This window comes from Anopheles darlingi, chromosome 2 (genome assembly GCF_943734745.1).
Source record: "Anopheles darlingi chromosome 2, idAnoDarlMG_H_01, whole genome shotgun sequence".
Classification (NCBI taxonomy): domain Eukaryota; kingdom Metazoa; phylum Arthropoda; class Insecta; order Diptera; family Culicidae; genus Anopheles; species Anopheles darlingi.
Window position 1 is genome coordinate 68,976,620 of NC_064874.1, and position 19,184 is coordinate 68,995,803.

A 19,184-nucleotide genomic window follows, 5' to 3' on the forward strand; every position below is an offset into this window, starting at 1 on the left:
TCTGGAGGCCTCCATTTCGGTGATAAGCTCCTTTCTGCCTTCCAGTGCTAATCTTTTTTTTTTTGAGAACTCACGCTACGGGTAATGACCTATGGATCATTCAATCTCTTATCATTTTGCTCGGCTGCTCAGCATACGAGAATCTACTGACGCACGAAGATGTATGCCAGCATACCGAAGACTATTAAGAACCAAACGCTTAAACCAGAACGGACATTGCTGCGAGTACGCCCGAAATGTTGTTAAATACAATGCTAAAGCCCAAAAACGAACCACTTTTTGTGTGTCTCATGAAGGTGGTTATTTAATCGATATTGTATTCTCAGTGAGTTGCCAATAAATGGCATTGCTTAAGTTGTCAATAATGGCATATCTTAAATAAGTCTTGTTCATTGTCCAAAATTGAGTAAACCATTTTCTATGCATTTTCTTTCGTTGGGATACATCTCCGTAGTGGCTTCGGAGTCTTTCGGATGATTTTTTTACTTGAACTCTCTCTCTCTTTTTCATAGCTTTCATATGAATGTGCTTTCCTTGAAATCTTGGATAATGCGTTTTTATTCCATGTTGTTTTGATTGATCATTGGCGATTGATGGTGCTCATCAACAAAACCCTCTAGTCCACCTCACGGATCATCATTCTTGTGTAGCCTAATCCAAAGAAACCATTCATTGTGTAATGCCTAAATATGGAGTATCGATGGTTGTCATCCATGTATCGCCCGTTCAAGCTCGCTTTGGTGCAACTTCTATGCCACCATGCGCCTTCGTGGTAATCTGCACAGTTCTCGTGGAAGTCATCATTATCGCGATCTTTTGTCGTAAACTTCATGCCCTTGTTATACTCCAATGCATTCAATGCATTTCCTGAATACCTTCCAACCTTCTTCAGAATATAGTCTTTTTTCTCATTACCTATTTCGAACTCATCATACCTTGCATAGCTGTAGTTTCCACCAAATTTCCTTAGTTCGACAATCAGCTCATGCTTACGGCCCTTGGTTATCTGATGGACTTTTTCTAAGCCCAACCAGAACTCCTGCTCCAAATCACCGAATCCGTCGCGGAACTCATTCCAATCACGGTGAAAGTCCAATGATCCGTTGAAACGGTGCTGAATTACGATCCATCCTCCTCCAAAGTCATGCTGTTCGCAATACACTCGAAATGGTTCCAATTTGCTCTTTACACGGATCAGATATGTGCCCGATTCAGCCCATATAGACGATTTAGCCTTACAAGATACCGGTATATTCTCATCGTCCTTGCTTTCAACAACAGGATCATCAGCAGCAACGTATAGAGCCGCACAAAGTATGATTATTCCAATGATTCGTTTCATTATTGCACACGCTGACGCGCAAAACACTGAGTCCAGACAAGTTAAATCCAAACGAATGCTTCTGAATTATTCGGAGGTACGTTAAACACTGATTCCAAGTCTAGCCGAGCACTCTGAATTCGGCGCGGACGATACGATCGGGAACAAACGTAATTAGAGCCAAAATCACATTTGCTTGCTTTGAGTTTGATAAGCCTATGCTGTAATGATTTGCTGTCTCGCTGGTAGCTGCTTCTTCCGTCTGGAGACCTCCATTTCGGTGATAAGCTCCTTTCTGCCTTCCAGTGCTAATCTTTTATTTTTTTGAGAACTCACGCTACGGGTAATGACCCAAGGATCATTCAAATTCTTATCATTTTGCTCGGCTGCTCTACATACGGGAATGTATTGGCCGAGTTGCGGCATTGACCGCAATTTCACCTTTAAAGCAGGTTAAGTTATTCTTTTAACATTTCTTTTTGCGAATTGTTATCGTCTAGACTTATTTTGAAAGTTTTACTAGAACCAGAACTGCTTGCAGTGTCGTTTTGACTCGCTTTTGTGGTTTGAATATCAATAATAATGGCTACAAAAAATATCAGCCTTTTCTACATTCATCCTCGTCATATGTTTGTGTACCGCGCGAGTCAAGGAATTCAATCACGCAAACGAATCACGCCATCACGTCCGCCATCGGAAGGATGCACGCACGAACGAACGCACGCGTGAATGTTGCTCTCGCCGTGAGCATATGACTCGATGGGTGGCCCTATTGATAAAGCTATTCAAAATATTTGTACCGTTCGAATGGATGAAATAGTCGAAATATTTGCTGCGACCCACTCTGTATGTGTGTCTGGTGTCGTTTGTGCATTTGACGAGTATTTGTGGCTCTGATGCTGCAGCCGCCGCTTAGTTTGATGTTGTCGTATAAAGCGCAACCGGCAGCGCATCTCGAAGCACCGACCGACGAGCTAGAGCAGACGGTGCTTAACGTCATAGGTTGAGTTGGGAAGGATCCGTTTTTTTTTTTTGCTATGCCAGCTCGTCTATAGCATGACAGATAAATTTCATGAACGAGCTAGCGGTGCTGTTTAAATTATCCGTGTAAACTATTTCAACGATTTCGCGTTGGCGCAAAGGTCACGAGGCGTGGAAACATCTCTGTTAGAGCCGCGATTAAATGTGATTTAGTGGACGGCACACACACACACGTACACACACCTGCGTCCCGTGATTTCGCATAGATAGCATAGATAGAGGCCCGTGAGTGTGACAGATCGTTCACGGTTAGCTCGCAACAGGATATCATCATCGAATCGAGTATCCTGTTGTTGCTGATGAATTCGTTCCCTTTTTCGCGCATTAAACCATGGAACCATCGGCTGACCATCGGTGGTTACCGAATCGGTACCGGTCGGTGGATTATTACATATTTTACGCCGCTCTTCGATCGCGAATCCATCCGCCGGAGTCGCGAAAGTAATGCCGACCACCACAGCAACGCTAAACGATGAAACAACGAACTCCATTTAACGCGCGGTTTGCCGCGGCACCGTCGACCGTCGACCGTTGGTTGTTAAATTTATTTGTTTCACTTTCAACCACCAAACCCCGGATGGCCGATCCGTCACCCGCTCTCGCCGTCGGAGTGGAATGAACTGTTCGCGACACGGTGACAGGTCCGTGGCTTGCCAGCAACAGCAGCATCACGTACAACCCAACCATGTCGGCACGCACGCACATTGCACATTACGAGATTGAAAAATGTGCCCACAACCACCACCTCCTGCCCTCTTCCGAACCGTGGAGGAGGTTGGATTTCTGGCTGTCTTCTAGTAGATAAATTTGTCGCTGAGTGGATTCATGCGTGTGCTGCGGCCGCCAACTGGCCCCGGTAATAGTGCGTACACGCGTTGGGCGTCCCGAATTGACCGAACGAAATAAAATATAAACATATTTGCCTTGGCGTAAAAATGGTGCTCAACGCGCCGAGGGCATTATCAACATTGGCCAACTTTTGCATTCCTCACGCAGGAGAGAAAGCAAGAGAGGAAAGGCAGACCAGAATCCGTCGAAGGACAGATTCCGAACCGGCAGTTGAGCATCGTGTAACTATTTGAATGTAAAGTGACCCTCCGGGCGGAGGAGGAGGAGGATTCGTTTCGTTTGTTTAAATTTCAATTTCTGTCAACCGATCACCCCCGGCGCGGTTCTGGGTGTGGCCGCGTGTCCGCTTGGCGATAGTGAAGTGCCCGTAAATTATCCACCATGACACACACACACACACACACACACGGCGACGATGGTGGATGTGGTGCGCGATTCCGTGTGCAAGGATTATGCATTCCGCACAAAGTTGCTGCGGGCTCAATCTGAATTTCCAACGTCCTACAGCCCTACGGTTGCTTGTTTGGGCGGGCTATGTTTTCAGTTGTGTCCACAGTACCACTCGGTGTACTCGGTAGTCTAGCCTTTAATTAACATACCAGCTCGATCATAATGAGCGCTCCCTGTGTGCGATGTTCGGTTTGAATCATAAGTTTCTGGTTGATTTACTACCACCTCTGCTTTTATGTTTCATGTCTTACTGTTCAACCGTAATAGTAATAGTTAAGATTGTAATAGTGAACGTAACTTATCGGTTTTAAATCTCTATTTTGTATGTTCAAAATACGAGACAACAACATTTTCATGTATAGTCTGATTTCTAATAACACAGTTTCCTATTAATATTTGAAATTCATTCAAATCACTATTAAATCAAATTTTTTAGTTGCTGTTGGATCTTTTACAACTTTATCAAGTCCATTTCCGAAGAAAAACCAAAATCGCTCGTGAAATCTAAAATAGTAGATCAATAATCATGCATTGATGATTTATTGAACTAGATTCAATTGCAGAAATCTTAACTATTTTTGTTCTTACTTGATCTTCACTTTTGTTCTCATTTATATCGTTGTTTTGGAAAACCAATATTCCAAAGAAATGAAACCAAATTTGTGGCAAAAAAGTGTCCTTAAGATAAAGATCCCTTCGGTGTAGAGCAGCTTTCGAATGCATCTCAACGTAGCATTACACTAGCACCACTTCGCATAATGGCGGGGTTACCATTGGTTGCATCCATCATATCTCTCGTCCCGACCGTCCTACTGTGCGACGATTGCATTGCGAAACTCCGAAACTGACCTTCGGGCGAAATAGTTCGACCTGGTGAAAAGGGCAACGGCGAGTAATACTGCCTTGGTAATGGCCGCCGCCACTCAATAACGATTGCGATCTAGCTGCAGGGACGACACCTTGTTTTTCCTTCCCTTATCGGTACATCCACAGCTTTGTGGTGCTTTGCCATTGCCCCCCCCCCCCCCTCCGGAGCATCGTCTTCTTGCGGTGGTGGTTTTGTTGAATACAAGCAAACAAGCGACCAGCGTTGTTGCTGGCCGATGCCGCCACCGAGTTTCGAGTTGTAAGAGCGGATTTCGACAGCATAACCACCTCGCAACACTAATTCTCCTCCAAGACGACGACGACGACGACGAGGACGACGACGTACCGGCGACCACTCGCTACCCTCCCTCGGCAAGACAATGTGATGATGATTGCCATTTTTGCTGCCGTCGGGTGCGTCGCGGACGCGCGCGTCTACTGGCCAACCACAGCAGTCCCAGCGCGCCCCAGGAAGAGACGGTGCAACGGTGGCTTTCGGTGGCGGCCATTGAGTGTCCGAGGCGAGTTGCCCCGATGGTGGCATTCCGACGGTGGACCGATCGGTTGGTTGATCGGACAAAATAAAAACTCAATTGGCACGAACGGGAAGCGAATGGACCGTGGGGCCGGAGGGGCGGAGGTTGCTCCTGTGCGGTTACATGACCATGACTGTCTCGCTCGTACCTACGGGGCGGGACAAAGAGCAAAGAACACCGTAACCACCGTGTCCATGGCCGTTCCACCTGGTCCTGGGGCTCCCTGGCCGGGACTGGAGGGCACGACGACGATGATGATGATGATCATCATCATCATCATACTCGCTTCTCGGGTGTGTCTGTGTGTGTGCGCTGTCGGAACGGATAAAAGGGACGATCTGCGCCAAACGAGCTCCCCAACCACCTCCCGTTTTCTTCCTTCTTTTCTCTCCCAGTTGCAGACCCGGACTCCCGTGGAACGAATTCCCCGTTGGCGTACCTTTGGCCTTCCTTGGCCTCCCCTTCCTCGGAATGTCGTCCATCGCCCTCCGGCCTTTTTACTTCATCAGCAAACGAAGAGAGGGGGAACAGGAAGGTTGGGGGTTCTTGGTACGGCATAGGGCCACCAGAATCTTGCCCGCGAGTTTTCCTGCCGTTCCCTGGCTGAATATCTGTTCTCTCATCTTGCTCGTTTTTTTTTTTCTCTTCTTGCGCTGTTTTGTTCGTTCGTTTGATTTTGTCGTTTTCGCGCTCCCTTTGGCGCGCTCCGGCGGCCACCAAGCAGCTGGTCAGCAGCCATTTTTCCACCTGAGAGGCTCGCGGCCGGCCGGTCCGCGCATTCCATCCGCCGGTCCAACCGCCCCTTACCGGCGGAAACCGAAGGAGGAAATTATCAGAAGTTGGAATGTCGATGCTTGTTTAATTAGATTTTTCCAACAATTTTCGGCCGAAAACGGAAGGACAAACCGGATAGGTAGGGTGGAAGGGGGCACATCGTCATCGCCGGTCCACGCGATCGGCGGCGGCGGCGGCGGGATGTAAGGTTGGTTCGTCGCTGAGCCAGGACCGATGGGAGAGACAGACGGAGTTTTCGGAGTCGAAACCGAGACAACAATTATGCTTTTTGTGTGAATATTTTGAATGCGACAGACAACGGTGGCCTCGCTCCAGAGGACGGAAAGAGGTGGCAGTGTGATGGTGTTGGTTGTTGTAAAACGAAAGAGATCAAACCAAACGACCACGGATTTAAAGAGCATTCGCTTAAAGAGCGGTAATTGATTACTGGATTTATTTCATTTATAAATGCCTCATCGCAGCAGCCCTGTGCGGCCATTTTGATGTTAAACTTTTGTTTTGTTTCTTTTTTTTCGATTCCTTTTCCCGATTCCGGTTGCAATGATGAAGAGATATCAGTCACCATTAAGCATTAAATCTAATTTGATTGTTCGATCTCTCTATTACAGGTTACAGCAGTTCGATGACGAGTAGAAACTTTCCACCCTCGTTCTGGAACAGCAATTATGTGCATCCGACACCCGCCCCAACGCATCACCATCAGGTACGAAGACCGAACAGGACACACCGGACACTTAGGACGCTCGCTCTCTCTCTAACTCGTTCGCTTTGTGCGATTCCATTTTTTTCTTCTAATTTTCCACTTTTCCAGCAGGTTTCCGATCTGTACTCCACCGATTCGGGCTACTCGGCGGATCCTTGGCATGCGGCCCATTACGGCTCGTACGCACACGCGGCCCATGCGCACGCCGCACACGCTCACGCGTACCACCACAATATGGCACAGTATGGCAGCTTACTGAGGTTACCGCAACAGTACGGACACACGTCAAGGTAGGTCGAAAGGACGATAATGAAGATAAGAAGTAGAAAAGGGTTCTCCGATGTCGACAAAAAGAATGGTTGCATTCGAGTTAATGAGTAACAACATAAAATACTTTCAATTGCTTATAACTTATCAGAGTTCGTTGAAACATCCATATATGCATTAATATTTTATCCAAATCAAAATCAAAAGAGGACTCTTACAAATAGCTGTTAGTTTTTGATGTGATCAATTATCAGATACAGTATTGATCGGTTATTAAATACTATTCATCACAAAAGCACTTCCTATCATCTCACTTTGACGTACCTAAAGTTATCGACATAACACATCTTTAATGTCCCTTTTTTTTAATTTACTGTCTGTTTTCTCTTCCTTCCGTCGCACATCAAGCAGTCACCATAGGTTACACCACGACCAGCAGACGGCGCACGCGTTAGAGAGTGCCGCCGCTTACACGAGCTATCCGACGATGGCAGGTTAGTACCACCAGACAGACACACACACACACTCACAACCGGAGCTCAATAACTGCATGCTTCGCGTCTAAACTCGTCCGAAAGGATCCACGTTCCACGGACTACTTCTTTGCCATGTTGTGCAGCATGATTGAGGCAGCATTCCCGATTAGTGTTGTCGATAGACTGCGGCTTGCGACTTGCTTAGAACAGTATTTGATCCCGTCCCCTTCTTTCCAGCTATCAGCAATGTACTTCAAACAATTTTTCTGAGTTTTTTTCAAGCTCCGTTCATGCTGTGTTCATGACGATGATGATCCATCGGTGGTTCGTTGCATGTTTGGTTTCGTGATGGTAGAGAAAAGCAAAAGTCATCATTGTATCCCTTCGTTTAGCGTTTCCATTCGGTTGCGTCAGCATCAATATTCGCAACCCTCTTTTTCTGCTGTGAAGGGTAAAATACTCCCTTTTTGAAAGAGCCTCCAATGTGGCCCAATGCATACCCGTCGGTACTTGATGGTGTTGAGGAAGGCATCGCAGAAAATGTAACGGTTAGACACTGAGCCAGTATTGAATATAATCAAAGCTTCCCGATGCTGGATTTGCAGCCGAGATCCAAGTTGTACAAACTCCAGTTAAGATTGAACGAGCTCATCATAAAGCGATGATTGATGATCGTTTGGACGTTCCATTCCCAGGCAGTCAATCGATTACAACATCACCCCGTCAGCCCGTTCAAATCGTTTGTCCAGATAAACAACAAACGCAATGTATCTACAGTTTCATGCTCGGAGTTTCGGAGTCGCTTCGATGATGCCTTCTCCACGCCGCTGCCTGGCATCAAAGCAACCGCCTCAGCTGATCGTGAAGAGCAATCGATCGATATGATCCCACCACCGCCGACCTCTTGACAAAGGGGAATGCAGGATTGACACAGTGCGCTCGCTACATTCCAAATTCCCACCGACATCCGCCAAAATCAGTTTGTCATCATCGAATCGCTAAATTCGGCATTCGTTGTCACCTCGCATCGTGCATCCATCATCATCATCAACGTCATTATGGTTCATCATGGCGTTTCGATGAACGTAATTTCGTTTGGGCAAATCGGTTTACGAGATTGTTTCAATTGATTCACTGTTGCTTGGCATAGAACGTTCTATGTTTTCCACTCTTAAAGAGGCAGCATAGAATTTTTGGGGGCCACACCGTGTCAAGGCCATGGCTTAAAGGGAAACGGAATCCCCCGGAAAACGAATGAACGAAAATCGATAATCATTGAAACACAACGCCGGGGAAGGCTCTCAAATTGAACCATCCGAATGTCTAATTTCTAATGCAGTAGACAATCACAGTCACACCGACACGTCCGTCTGTGCGGGGTTTGGGAGCAGGCCCTCGTGAAAGACGGACCCGCGACTCATCCGGAGATGGCTCGTGGTGACACGTTTTGGCCACTCAAAAATGAGACAAAACGAACCCGCGGGGAAAAAATCGTCTTTGGAATTGAGAGAACCCGCACCGGCAACAGACACACACACACGCACACGAGTGCACGCGGTCGGTAAATACTCGTCGAGGAGTCGGGACGGGCCACCACGCGGTGGTGCCGAATCTGTCAGCGGAATGCCAGGAATGCGATTTGAAACAAGCGAAGATGCTGCCGACCGAAGAGCGGAGAGCGGAGGCCGAAAGTAAGAAAACCTTCCCCGGGGGGGAAGGGGCAGTCTGAAGGGTCTGGTGAGGGAGGGAGCATGGAGCAAAAGTGCGCGAAAGTTACGCGACAGCCTAAGCGGTAGCACCGAAGGAATGTCTCATGCGCTGCCTCAGATACTCCTCGTGTCGTGGCCGACGTTTGTCGTCGTCGTCGTCGTCGATCGCGCGATAGATTTCCACCCGATGACATCTTCGCTACCGGGTTTTTGCTGTTCGCTTTCGGCATTCGACAGGCCATCCTCCGCCCCTCTCTTGCGTGGTCCGAAAAGGGGGTTCGTGTGAGTGCGACACGCATGTGTTTCGCTTCTGTTTAGCGCGCTCTCAAACCCGAAACTTGTCATTTGCGCTGAACTGATCCATCGATCGATCGATCGATCGAACGGACGGACGGATGGACGCGGAGTTAGAGAAAAAGAAAACAAAAACCACGCGTTCTGGTGCGCGAAATGGAGCTCTGGAATGCATTTGCTATACCGTTTTCGTCACCGCGATCGTCGCGGAAACAAACGGGCTTCCAGTGGCCACCGGGCAAACCCCTCGGCTTCTTACACTCGAACCGCGTTGGCTGCTGGGCTGCAATGCTGGGCAACGTTTCATACATTATCATAAATGCTTTTGATCGTTTCGGTCCGATTAGGCTCGAACCACTCGGGTTCGGAATTAGACAACAACAGTGAGCGGGGAGCCCACAAAAAGATCCCGGCCGTGGCCCAGGATCGTGTCCGTTTGTCGGCACTTTGACGCTTCGCTCTTTGACTCCGTGGAGCGCATTTCTAAGCGCAAGGACTAGGGGTGAGGCAGGGGAGACAGAAAAAGAGAGGCAAGTGGCTGGTGCGTACCGTCGTTGCCCCGTCTTATGATTGGCCGTCATTATGATGGATGACATGCGCGGCCGGCCAGCCAGCCAGCCAGTGGCCTGTGGACTTGTTGGCTCGTAGGCAGACAGGTGGGTTGTTCAGGGTGCTCCCCCGACAAGGGGAGGGAAGGGAAGACGGTTGAAGTGAAGTGGCAGGTTATCGGCGATGACAGCAGATAAAATGCTAAACTGTCAAATTGTGTTGGTTTTGGAGCCGGCATCGGCCATCGGTCGGTCGGTCGGTTGGTCGGTCTTGGGGCTTCTTTGGGGCGAAAAGACGAGCGCGCGCTATGTCCGTCGCGCTGGGCGAAACACGAATTGTTCTCGGACTCGGTGTCTGCAACGCTTGCGTTATCTTGTATCATTGGTTTTAGGGGTGTAAACATGAGCTGTATCTCGCAGCGGTACTACGCTCGATTTAGAAGAGTCTTTTGGGCGAAAACGTTTTCATTCTGGGAATAAATGGTTATCAAATTATGGCAAGATACGTCAGAAGATGTCTATTGAAAGGTTTGAAGGCATAGATTAATCCCTACGTAAGTCTTGAAATAACTGTCGTTGGTCTTGAGGAGTTTGGTAGAATATCTTAGTAGGGATTGGATGTCACAAATCAATCAATTCAAGAACTCAAATCCAACGTAGAATGGATATGAGTTTCCACAAATTATTGACACCTTGGACATCGGCATTGTTTTTGTATTTAATAATTAGAATTTGAAGTAGTTTAAACACAATTGTGCTCGGATTCTTCCATATATTTGGTGCAAGCAAGTCGGATCTTACAGTAGTGGCTATAGTAGCTAGTTTGGTGACATGTTACAACAGCTTGTTAGGCGCGCTGCATTACCAATAACTGGAACGACAGTAATCATAGAAGAATTTGATGAAAGTCACCACTAGCTGTATGCAATTAATATGGAAAAGTTGAAAAACTTGACAGCAACAAGCGAGTTTCTAATATCTCGCACCAACGTGCTGGAAGTTGGCAAATTTTCCGCAAACTAGACTTCAAAGAAGTGATTTTTTTTAAAAAGAAACTCCTATGCCTTTGAAAGGATCCCTTCCTCTCCATTGCTCGAAAGGAGCCAGGACAACAACAACAACAACAACAATCCACCGGGATGAGTGTTATCCACGCTTGTGTTAGTCACGTTGACAGGGACGACAGGTGACAAAGTTCATCCAGCGTGCCGGTGAATCATCCGAGCCGCTTCGTCTGGGTAAAAGGGATACCCGAAAGGATTGTATCCGAATCACACATATGCACTCGCTGCGGGCTTGCACGACAACATCCACAACGTCCCCCCGAACGGCACGCCATATGCATGTTGGTGTTCGCTGGCGTTTGATCTAAAGTTGGTCCTTTTCCGCCACACTCTTCCGAGATCCGGTCCTGGTGGACGTCCTGGTGGTGCTGGTGTTGCAAAAGGAAAAGGGACCTCGAGAATGGCCGGAGGGGGTTGTGGTGGAGGAAGGTGGTATAAATAATTGCATTTTCCCTTCTCGGCATGAATAAACTTTGACCCAATGCAAAGTAAAACGAGTTCCGGGGAAACTTGCTGCAAAAGGACAGCGACAGCAACAACGACGTCGACTACGACAACGACGACGACGACCGTGCTCGTTGCTGCTGCTGCTGCTGCTGTTGTGTCCTTTTGCAAGACCCAAATCCACTCCCAGCACCACCACCGCTGACACCCTTCCGACCACCAGCTTCTTCCAGCAACGAGGAAAACTAATATCCTTTCAGGGCTGGCCAGTGTGCACGCGCGCGTGTGTGTGTGTGTCGAGTGTGTTGTCGAGAAGTTCTCCCCGGGTACGGCCTGGCGAGCTGCTGCTAGCACTCCAACGGACCGGCCGGAGGAAAGTTAAATTTATGTGACACATGAAAGAAAACTTGGTCCCCACTTGGTCGGTAGTGCTGGTAGGCTCCAACCTCGGAGGATCGGCTCGGAGCATTGTATCGTCCGTCATTCAACACTAAAGGGCTTGGTCGTGGGGTGGCAGACCGGCGAGGTCCTTAACCAGCACGGTCATGCCGGCCGGATCGGAAGTCGCAATCGACCGGGGGATGTAATCTCGAAGAGCGTCCGGTTAGGAGGGGGGGGGGGGGGGATGCGCTCCCTCCCCCCTTTCACTCTATTGGAGTTGGACAACGGCTCTACGAAAGCGTACCGCCATCATTGTCAACTGCTTCGTGACAAGAGTGGCCAGCGGTGAGAACGAGGAGTCCTCGGGAAAGGGGGAAGAGTGTACATCGTCGTCACTTATGCGTCCGGGCCTTTGGTCCTCTGGCAGGCGTGGGGGGAAGATTCATATCAAGAAAGGATCCTATCACCTCTTTTCCTCCTGCAGCCCCCTCCCCCACCCCTTTTTGGCGTGCGTAGGTGATTCATTGTCGAGCATTGAGGCCGATGGGAGCGATGAAAGGAAGGCCTGGAGTGCAAATAAATTACATCCAGCGCCACACAACAGGCCGGGAACGGGAAGGCTTCCGGTCCCTTGGATCCGGACGTTCCGTAGTATGTGAGTGTGTGTGTGTGTGTGCTTGGCAGTTGTCCTTGGCGTGTAGGATGCGTACAAAAATAATGCTGCCACCGATGGCGATAGCGATGGACCGTCGTTTGTCATTTTCTGCAAAACCAATAGAAGCCCCAAAGCAGGCGTCTCGTTCCGAGGCCAGCCGTTGGCAAAGATTTAATTATCGGGCAATGAATTTCGATTCTCCCCCTCCCATCCCCTTCCCTTTGGTTTACGCATTTCGACGATGACGTATGCCCCGGGGGTGGACGAAAGTTTTTGTCATTTTCTCCGGAGCTGCATCATAGTAAGCTATTTTTCAATCTTATGCTTCCTGGTAGCTAATTCCTGGCGACACGGAGGCTAAACGGAGGAAAATATTTAATAATCTACCCACCGGTCCTGCAAAAGTTGCTCCCAAGATGGAGACGACAATGTCGTGAATAGGCGAGTATGCGATTTAGATGCGATGGTCCGAGGAGAAAATACTCGAAAGAGAGAGAGAGAGTGAGAGAGGATGCATGCAGGATGGTTGGACGGTTGGTTTTTTCATTTCACCATCAAAGCACACACTAGATGCCCTCCCGTACCCGAGGCAAAGGGCCACCATCGCCAATCTTCCAAATTTGAAGGAAATTACTGGGCGCAAATGGCGGCAATTAATTTTGTCCGAGGTCCGACGGAGACGGTGGACGTTGGGCGATGGCATTTGGAAGAAAATGAATAATTGTCTCGATGGGGGTGCCGAAACCACGCCATGTCGATGCCATGCCGATGATGATGATGGGACTGTTCGCGCTCATTACATGCTAAATGGATGGTCATTCGTTAATTTTTTTCTTTCTCGTTACCCTCGCTACGTTATTGCGTTTCATTACGAGCGGTTTATTGGTGGGTATGTATAAATTAAAATGGAAATCAACTTCCGTGCCGCGCGGTCCGGAAGAATGGAGTGGAGTAGAGCCTTTTGGGTACAAGCGCCACGCGTTTCTTGGTTCGTGGTCTCGGGAGGGGGGTTAAGATGGCTGCCGTTAATTTGCCGCATAAAATATCGTTTATGTGAAATTAGTAAAATCAATTATAGAGATTGAAGAGGAGAATTGCTCCCCGGGTTGGCGGCTATTCCTTCACCGAACTAGCGTGACCTCCCCCCCGGAGGGTGGTTCTATTTTTCGCGTTTTTAGAACCCACGAAACCACACCGTAAAAGGATTCTATGCGCCAAAAAGGTCACAAAGTCCCCTTTTCGGTATCGTAAAAGCTTTAGGCGGTCACGCAACGTGAGGTAATTAATTTTTGTAAATACTACCACCGGGTGCTCCATGGTAGCACGTTTCCATGATCTATGGTGACGTGTTTCGGTGGCTTGCTATGGGTCGACCAGAAACCATTGTGTGTGTGTGTTGGGTTGAGGGAAACTCGTGCACCGCCAGCAAACGGGCTTGTAATCAGTGCGGTGCAAAAGCGCGACTTGCACCGTGGCACAACACCTAACCTAAAGCGAACCAAGGATGCAGCAAGAAAGCGGTTGAACCACTCACAGCCCCGTCCAGGCCGGTCTTATGCGCTTTTCGCTATGCGGTCAGCGGTAGGAGCGATGGAAGGCAGCATAAAAGCATAGCCTGCTTGGAAAGGAAACGGTGAGCATGCGGGGACAAGGGAAGGAAAATAATTTACGGCTCGCCGACCAATTGGAAACCGTTCGCTCGTTGGTCGCTCCTCGTGGACTTGCGCGCCGAAGACACGCCCTTTCGTTCGTGCCGCTCGAAGGATAACGGGAAGTCGGGATGGAAGGGGTGGATGAGGAATGGGGTGCAGAAAAAGGGGTTACAGTGGGCCAAGGTGACGAAACAGGCCGCAGGCCGCTGATAGTTCGGAACAAAGAAAACACATTTTCATTCGAAGGAGAGGTGCAGACGACCTCTCGGTGTGGACAGTAAGCTTTTATGTGGAATTTATGGAAGTTATGATAACACTATTAGAGCTGTAAAATCCTTTTTAATGTTTTAAGCAAGTCGCAGTAATTTAGAACAAACGATCTATATTATTATGATGTTCCTAAACACTAGCTTAATAATAATCATTTTCGCTCTGTTCTCTGTTTCTTTTCCGCAGGCCTAGAGGCACAGGTGCAAGAGTCGTCCAAGGATCTGTACTGGTTCTAGATAGTCAAAATGGAGCTTTTTGGTGGAGAATAGTGGTACCGGACGGAGCAGCTGCACAGATACTGCAACAACCAACAGAGCTTAGCGCTCGGCGATAGTGCGATTGAGGAGATATTAAAAAACAAAACAAAACAACAGAAACAGAAACAAATCAAAGATGCACCCCTACGTATAAGCAAATGATTTAGTTATCGCGGTACAAACAAAAAAAAGACAAGGAGCAATGGACGGAATGGACTACTAGCTTATTCCAACGGCCAGGCAAGGCTAGGCACCAGTGGAACAACAGCCTGGAAGATGCAGTAAGGTTCGTTGACGATACCAGGTACCAGCAGACAGGAGTGGATAGCAAGGACGACCGTCTATCTAGTTACTTCCTTTGAATGAACTGGGTGGAAATGCTCGTAAACGCGTGTAAAGAATACTTATCTGGTGAACCCCCGATAACCCGATAACGTGATGCTCTCTTCTGTGTATAGTAGATTAATGATGACCGATGACGACGATGGCGATGAGAGAATGATGCTCTATCTCTATCTTTCTCCCTGATAAAAAGCTACGGGACCGCCGTTCTTGATTTACAATTTGTGAACCATCGTGCCCCCCGGGGGGAGCATCCAGTCACACCAGTGTCTGTAGTGGTGCGGAGCATAACTAGGGCCGAATTTATAATCAAAATCGAAATGAGCTAGACTGCTGCTGGGCTAAGACCACACACTTGTGCACTGGGAGGCCTGGAAAATGTTATATACCCTTGTGTGTGCGTGTGTCTTTTTTTAGGTTGCCGGCCCCCCAATATCGGCAATCTATGATTTGTAAATGATATCTCGTTTGGTCCATCATCAGCGTCGCTCAATGATAGTTAGATAAAAATATAAAACAAAAACACGCACGCACGCACGTAAACACACGACAAGCAACAAAAGTCATCACTACTCGTACTACTAGGGTATAGGTTTCGTTTTTCGGTTTAAAGGAAAAACTTTAAAACTCGTTTGTTTTTACTTTTGAACATTTAACACTAAGCGAAGGGCTAACGATGATGGAAAACCTGCGCGGAAAAACCGCGGGAAGGAAAAGCAAACCGCCCAGCACCAACGCAACATGAAAAAAAGACACGCCCCATCGCGACCGTTTGGTTAATTTTCCTTTCAGCAACTGCGAGCGAGCGAGCTGAGAACGATCCTCTACGCCGGAGATCGGCAGTAGCAAATTGGCAAAGAATTTACTTACAAAATAAATGAGCTGAGTAATACCTTTAAGCGTTACTTGTCGATATGAGCTGACATGAGAACAGACGAGCAGCAAGAAGGTGAATGATATGTGCAAACAGCGCGAAAAGCCCGCTGCTGCCGCTGCTGAACCTTGAGGTCTGATCGGAGTCGTGGGAAATGCCAGGAGATAACGGGCGAGTCACGAGCTCACGCACAACGGTGCATATATTATAGCTGTGTGTGTGAGTGTGTGTGTGTGTGTGCAACTGTACACTATAATCATGATTTGAAACCGCGGTACGTTCAATTGTGAGGTGTAATGCGAGATCGCGCGGCTGATAACGAGAGAAAAAACACTACAGTGCCCTTGAACCGCTCATTTTACGCCCGGAAATCGACTGAGGTAGGATCTTTGACCTCCCTCGACCAACTCCTTATCTTTTCCACTTCCCTTCGCCACCACCCCACACTGCTCCCTTCCCCCACACTAGACGCGCTACTGCTGCTAATGGCAAATGGATTATATAAAACTACGGGATCCTGGGCATATTACCAGGCAGACCACCAAAAACCAACAATAGAAAACAGGAAACAAGCAAAGGGAAACCACAACACACCCACATATGGCAAACACACAAAATGCATCCACATACAAACACACACATCGTTATATGTACGTTAAGCGATTATCATTAAAAGGAAAACCAAACGTGCAAATATGAGTGAACGAGAAATAAACGAAAAAAAGACATTCGGAAATCATCAATGACTCTCCCAACGGTGCCTTGAGATCAGCGTCATCCGAAAACGGCATGCTTTGCTGACGGTTACGGTTACTTTGGCTACCCGGATTGACATATCCTTCACTGGTTGTTGGCCGTCGAGATAGCGCACGGGCTAGACCTTCCATCTTTCCTTCGCACTCCGGCCTGGTCCCAATTAAACTGCGCGACCATCAGCTATGCTTCCTTCTGTTTTCCGCTTCTTCTTTTTTTTCCACCCCGACCGACCTTTCAACCGTCCATTAATCACTCCCGCAAACCCGGCAACCTGCAACGGTGGCAGGTTATGAGCGTGTTCTACACTCGCCCGTCCATGATTGTCGTCCGGATGTTACGGGGGCGCCAGTCCCCGACGAAGCGATGGGAATCGGTGGGTTCTAATTTCGAGCAGCCATCGAAACACCATCGGCCCAAAAATTGATCCCGAAAAAAACGAAAAAAAGGACCACGGTCTCGATGGAACCGGGATGAGGCTAAAGAAGAAGCGGCGAAACAACTACGGAACCCAATATACAGCATATATGCGTGTCGCCCTGGCCGGAGCCCTGCGGGGGTCAAACCACACCGAAGAGCAGCCGGAGCTTGCTCGTTCCCATATAAATTAATATTTCTTTAATTGATAAAGTGTAATGCGTTGTCAGATGTCAGGGAAAACTGATTTATTGCCCAAAACATGTTAATTATGTCGTTCGGTTTTCGGTAACTGGTAGCCCGTGGAACCGAGCCCGTAACATTGGTCCCGGGACCGTGAGGCGCGTCTGAGCGGCGGAAACTACTTTTCACTTTCGTCACAGGAAAGCGCGCCGGGGCAGAAGGGCAAACGGAAAGCAAACAAGAAGGCGTTGGTTGGTTATCCTATCCGCCCTTTGTCCTGTCCTTATCGTGCTCGGTTGTTTCGGTCGGTGTTCAAAGACGCAAAACTTCCGGACCGATTCCATTCAACGCCTTGCGAGCAGAGCATTAATGATGTGCGCTCGTATGCTACGGATGCAGCAGAATTTGATACTGCACCCATCCCATTTTGGGGTTTCGGGTTTGGGGAATAAATTATCGAGCAAAATGGAAGGAATTCCACCAACCAACAGACTGCACTGGAATGAGGTGTGGAAAGGGGGAACCGTTTAGTGAATGGTGATGAACCGCAGCGATATTATCACATCACGAACCATCAAGCCATAAGCAAATTCCACCCCGGATCAACGGCCAACGGATTGGCGGCGATCCGCGGGAGGTTGTGATAAGATGTTTTGGGATTTTGGAATCTCGCAGTCATGAATGAAAACGCACCAATGTCTCCGGGAACGTTGAAAAGAAAGAAGAAAAAAAACGACCAAACGAAGCTAAAATCTCTCATTAATGCCCCACCTCCCAGAGTAAACGATCCATTTTCCCCCCGAGGCGGTGGGGAATGTATGCTGAAACATTATTGTCACAACAGTGGCACCGCGTACGGGCGAGCGAAAAGATTTGCCTAAGCCCCGCTCATCCATCTGTCGGTCATGGCTTATGTATGCTCCGCATGTGGCCACATAATCCACACGAGATCTTGTCAATGGGAACAGGGCGATCCAACGACAAAAAAAAAGGTGACACAACTTAAAAAGAAACACCACGATATGGTTGACACATTTTTGCTTGTCTAGGTCTGGTAGAGACCGCATGGAAGATAGAAATAAAGAAAGGAAAAAACAAACTAAAACATATGTTGCAGCCGGAGTGCGATGGCCCGTGATGCTCATTTATCATTCACGCGCCTCCGGTCTGTTCGTGCTCGAGGCTGGGGGCTGGCTAATGAAGTTTTAATAAATTGATGGCGATCCAGAGTGCGCAGCAAATGGACCATATCTCCTTATCGGCTGGCAATGGGCATTGACACGGATACTACTAATCAGGGACAGAACTGTGGCTTTGTGCAAAACATTCCTTTCTGCTCCGACAAGCCGTACGATTATGTTCATGGGTGATGGAGTGCATTTTTGTGCAGAAACTTGCAGAGCGTACTCACGAAAGTGTTTCGTGAAATACCGATGAATAGCTGCAGAGGACGAGGCGAGTTGATCTGCTGTCGTAGAGCGAAATTGCGAGACATACCGTCGTCTCGGCAATTCCGCGAACGCTACTTTCCCACGCAGGATGGAGATCGTTAGAGGTTTTCCTTTTTTTTCTGCTGAAATGGGGACAGTTGAGGCACATAATGTTGAAGGTATCGGATCGTCTCGTCAAGATATTTTCGATTGAAATAAGTAACAGTAACTATTGACGCAGTTTTGTGGAGTGAAACATAGTTAATGAAAGAATCTATTCTTCGTTAGGTATTACAGTGCAAAATATAGGAAATGATACAGAAAAGTGTTGGGACGAACACTAATTCGATGCATATATCCGCTTCGTACCATTGCAAACCTGCAGGTGACGATAATGTTCCTTGACAAGCCGAATTTCCACCAGTAAAGTGGAACCGTAGGTACTAAGAGCTCGCTAAAGTTTCGTTCGAACCGTTATTAACTTCATCAGTTGTCTCGCGACTAATTCTATAAATCCCCCTGGCCTCAGTTCTGCACTTGCTTCGGTGGAAAATGGAAATGAAAAAAAAGTTCAATTCGAATCCTTCCTTTCTTTAAGAGCTCCTA

The 19,184-nt window shown here is 48.0% G+C and overlaps 1 protein-coding gene across 2 annotated transcripts in view; it reads left to right on the forward strand.

Moving 5' to 3' along the window:
• Nucleotides 1-16,297, forward strand: part of LOC125952363 (protein vestigial) — a 48,919-nt gene extending 32,622 nt beyond the window's left edge. Inside the window, exons 4-7 of one of the 2 annotated variants that reach the window (XM_049681809.1) lie at nt 6,468-6,562; nt 6,671-6,852; nt 7,238-7,323; nt 14,509-16,297. In XM_049681809.1, the coding sequence (XP_049537766.1) occupies nt 6,468-6,562; nt 6,671-6,852; nt 7,238-7,323; nt 14,509-14,558 (413 nt within the window). In that variant the 3' untranslated portion in view covers nt 14,559-16,297. The remainder of the gene's footprint in view (nt 1-6,467; nt 6,563-6,670; nt 6,853-7,237; nt 7,324-14,508) is intronic. The other variant, XM_049681810.1, reaches the window with a different exon arrangement.
• Nucleotides 16,298-19,184: the final 2,887 nt, after the last annotated feature.